Below are 3,800 nucleotides of genomic sequence, written 5' to 3'. Positions count from 1 at the left end.
AGCCGCCGCAGCGGGGACGGGGAGCCCTCGGGGTCTCCACCGCCGCCGCCTGCTGTCTCCTACCCGGACTGGATCGGCCAGAGTTACTCCGAGGTGATGAGCCTCAATGAGCACTCGATGCAGGCGCTGTCCTGGCGCAAGCTCTACTTGAGTCGCGCCAAGCTCAAAGCCTCCAGCCGGACCTCAGCTCTGCTCTCCGGCTTCGCCATGGTGAGCTCGGGCTGCCCGCCCTATCCCCCTCCTACCCCCGACGGGTCCCACTGGAGAACGGGCTGGGTGGGCCGGCGTGAGGGATAGAGCTGGGAGAAGCTGTCGTGGATGCTGGAGGGGGGTCAGAGGTGTTAGATGTGGGGAGAGATGAGCGACAAGAGACTTCGGTGTGGAGTAATAACAAGCCATACCGATGTCGAGGGTTGGGGGCTTGGGTGCCATCAGATAAGCAAGCCCGGTGCAGCAAGCATGTCTCTGAAGTTAGATCTTCCAGAGACAGCCCCCATGTGTTCCGGGGAAAGGAAAGACTCTAAGGAATCTGCCCATTCGAGGGCAGGTGTCAGGAGGCCAAGATGAGGCCAGACACTCGGAGCTGTCTTGTGCCCCCAAGCCTGGGGCCAGAAGGTATCCGTCGTGTGCTTTTCTCAGTTAGTACAGGGGACCTCCCCTGTACCCTTTTTCCACCACGATTTCCGATTTCCGAGAGCCTCAGCCTGAGAGTTTGATAACTGCTCCCACCCTCAGCTGCTTCTGCAGAAACTGGCCACTGAGTCATTGGGTGTGGGGGAGGAGGGTGGGACATGTTCCAGTAGAATGGGCTCTTTCTTGGTTTAGGGGGTAGGCATATTTTCCAAGCCCTATGTCCCAAAGGGCTGGAGTGGGAAGGCCCTGAGGGGTGTGGTGGGTGAGACTGCAGGTTGAGCCCCAGAAGTAGCTCTGCAGATACCTCCAGGCCTGGAATCCTGCAGTCTCCCTGGGCCAGTGCACTACATAAAGACTGCATTATCACTTTCAGTGACATCAGCTTGCATGAATAGGGTCTGCCCCTGCCCCAAGGTTTCTAGCCTGGAGCACTCCTGCCTCCTGTGAGTGAGTGAGCTAAGCCCTTGGCCTGGCGGGAGGGAGTGGCTGCACCCTTCCTGCTTTCTTGGGAAGGGAGTGTGTCTGCCACTCTCCTTGTGTTCTGCAAACAAGTGAGCCCATGCAGTGGAACCTGGGTTTTCAGTGGCCCCGAACACACTGGGCCACGGAGGACCTGCCAGGAGATTAGGGGTTGGTCAAGAAGCAGCTCTCCCAACTCTGCCGCTCTTGCTGCCTGTGTGACCTCAGGCCAGTCATATCACCTTCTGAGCCTTGACTTCTAAATTGGTGCGTGAAAGCTGCTCCTCCAAAGATTCTCAGACATTGGGAATGAAGTTGAGGGACCCTTTAAGAGAAGTCACTGTGTTTGTAAAGGGGTGGCCCACTAGCTTTTAGTTTAAGTCACTGTAGTGGAATTCTGTTTTCTCACTTCCTGATCCTAAAAGACCAGTCTGCCTTGTGTCTGAAGAATCTCTGAGTCGCTCACATTTACTGACATGCACTGTCTCCTAGTCGCTGTGTCCAGTAGGTTCCCTAACTCCTAGACTCACTCCTCAACAACCTTTTGAGGTGGTCAAGAAACTTTCAGAGACACGCAGTTAGTCTGGCAGAGCAGGATTTGAACCCAGGTGTGCTGGCATCCAGAACTCACTTGGGTACTTGTGCCATTGCTGCAGTCCAGGGCTCTGATCAGCGTCCAGCCAGGGATGTGTAAGGATCAGGCTAAGAGAATGAGAAATACATCAAAATGTGTTATTTTCTGTTATTTTTCCCCTTCCTTTTAGTTTTAGCTACAAGGCAAATGTGCTTGCCAGAGAGGGAAAAAGAAAAATCACTCCCTGGAGGGATGGTAACGCTAAAATCCCTTCTTAAAATCCCTTCTCCATTCTCCTCTCAGGATTTTGGGCGTGCGCATGCGCACACGTGCCTGGAGTGATTTTCAAGCCCCTGGGTCCCAGTGCTTTAACATCCACACCACCTGCTAGCCCTAGCCAAATGTTTATTTTAAGCCAAAGCAAGTTTTATCCCCATGGGGGAAAGGGAGCCACCAGTTGTCAGTGTTCCCCATCTGGGCTTAAGATGGGGGTGCTTGTTCTCCTTTTTCTTGTGATCATAAACTCATAGCTGCCCTGGCCTCCTCTCCCTGCAGGAGAGGTGAAGCTCAGGTGGGCAGTGCTGTCCTGCCTTCTCCAGCCCTCTCTCCCGTTCCAGCAGGGCGGTCCTCATAGTCACATGTCACCTTCTTTTCCTAAATACGCCGAGGAAGTTGAGAGGCTGCGTTGGGTGGGCCTTGGCTCATCAGACTGCCTTGTGGAGACCTTTTCCCAGCCAGGCCAGAGGTTTACCAGCTCTGCTGCTGGGATCCCTGTAGTTCTGCAGCCAGGGAAGGGCTGGGCCCCATAGCAGACCCCCTTTAACCAGAACGCAGTTACACAGGTAGCTATGTTTGCCAGGAAGTGGGAAATCCGTGGGCAAGATGGGATCAGGTGCAGCATGCGGGTCAGCAGGGAAGGTATGGCCATGCCGTACCCCCACCACAGGCACCCAGCCTGTGAGTGAGCCTCAGAGAGGAAGGGGTGGCAGGCACCCTGATGCCATGGTAACAGAGTGACAAGTTTCCTGGATTACTCTCCCTTAGCCTGTGAGTCAGCACAACCAACTTCCTGCCCCCAGAGGGCTTCCTTCCTAGAGACCTGGAATACTCAAGGAGCTGACATGACCTTTGATCTCCAGGGGGTGGGAGAGTTGCAAGCCTACCTGCTCACCTCCACTCACCTAGGGAAATTGAGGGAGGGTCTCCCAAAAAGCCTGGAAGGGATTGAGAGGTTCCCCACTTTGGTGGAGTGTTGGGGATAGACATGAACCTCAGGAAGGTGGCTTGACCTATTCAAAGCCAGCTTTGATGTGTACAGAGACGGCAGAGATCTTGCACCCCTCAGGCTTACTTAAGGATTGGTTACGAGGCCAGATGGGCCCGTGAGGGGCCGAGGGCTTTTCAGGATGTGGTGATGTACTCCTGGTGGACCCTCTCTGGTCTGTAAATAAGATTCTGGCTCCTGACAGCAGGACTCATCATCCAAATTCTTTTTCTTTTTTAAAGATTTATTTATTTATTTGTTTCCATTTATTATTATTTTTAAATTTGACCAGAGAGAGGTAGAGAGAGAAAGGGAGAAGGCAAGCCACCAGGTCCAGGACTCAAACCGTGGTCGGCCATGTAGGAATCCAGCACCCTTAATCACCATGCCACCTGCCGGCCCCCAAATTCTTTTTTTTTTTTTTTTTGAGAGACATTTTTGCTATAGGGCATGCACCCTTGCCAGAGAGACAGAGACAGAGAGACAAAAGCAAAAAAATTATTCCCCGGAGGATGGTCATGCTACAATCCCTTCTTCCCTATTCTCCTCTCAAGATCTTGGACACACACGCACATGGGCCTGTTGTGAGTTTTAAGTCCACATTGGACTCGAACTGCAGTTGACTATGTGGGAGTCCAGCAATGTAACCATTACACCATCTGCTGGTCCCTCACCATCCAAATTCTCTCTCTTTTTTTTTTTTTTTTTAATAATTATTGTCTTATTTAACTTTATTTATGTTTTAATTTGACCAGAGAGGGACAGAGAGAGAAAGAGAGAAGGTAAGAAAGCAAGCCACCAGGTCCAGGACTCGAACTGCGGTTAGCCATGTGAGAGTCCAGCGCCCTTAACCACCACGCCACCTGCTGG

The 3,800-nt window shown here is 52.6% G+C and overlaps 1 protein-coding gene across 1 annotated transcript in view; it reads left to right on the top strand.

Moving 5' to 3' along the window:
* Positions 1-3,800, top strand: part of LOC102475070 (calcium release-activated calcium channel protein 1) — a gene marked incomplete at its 5' end in the record, with an annotated part of 17,021 nt that continues 13,221 nt past the window's right edge. Inside the window, 1 exon segment of the mRNA XM_006149347.2 lies at positions 1-210. Coding sequence (XP_006149409.2) covers positions 1-210 — 210 coding nt within the window.

Source organism: Tupaia chinensis, unplaced genomic scaffold, assembly GCF_000334495.1.
Source record: "Tupaia chinensis unplaced genomic scaffold, TupChi_1.0 Scaffold000258_1, whole genome shotgun sequence".
NCBI classification, from domain to species: Eukaryota; Metazoa; Chordata; class Mammalia; order Scandentia; family Tupaiidae; genus Tupaia; species Tupaia belangeri.
Note: the sequence above shows the minus strand (reverse complement) of the source record. Positions and strands in the feature narration are given on the sequence as shown.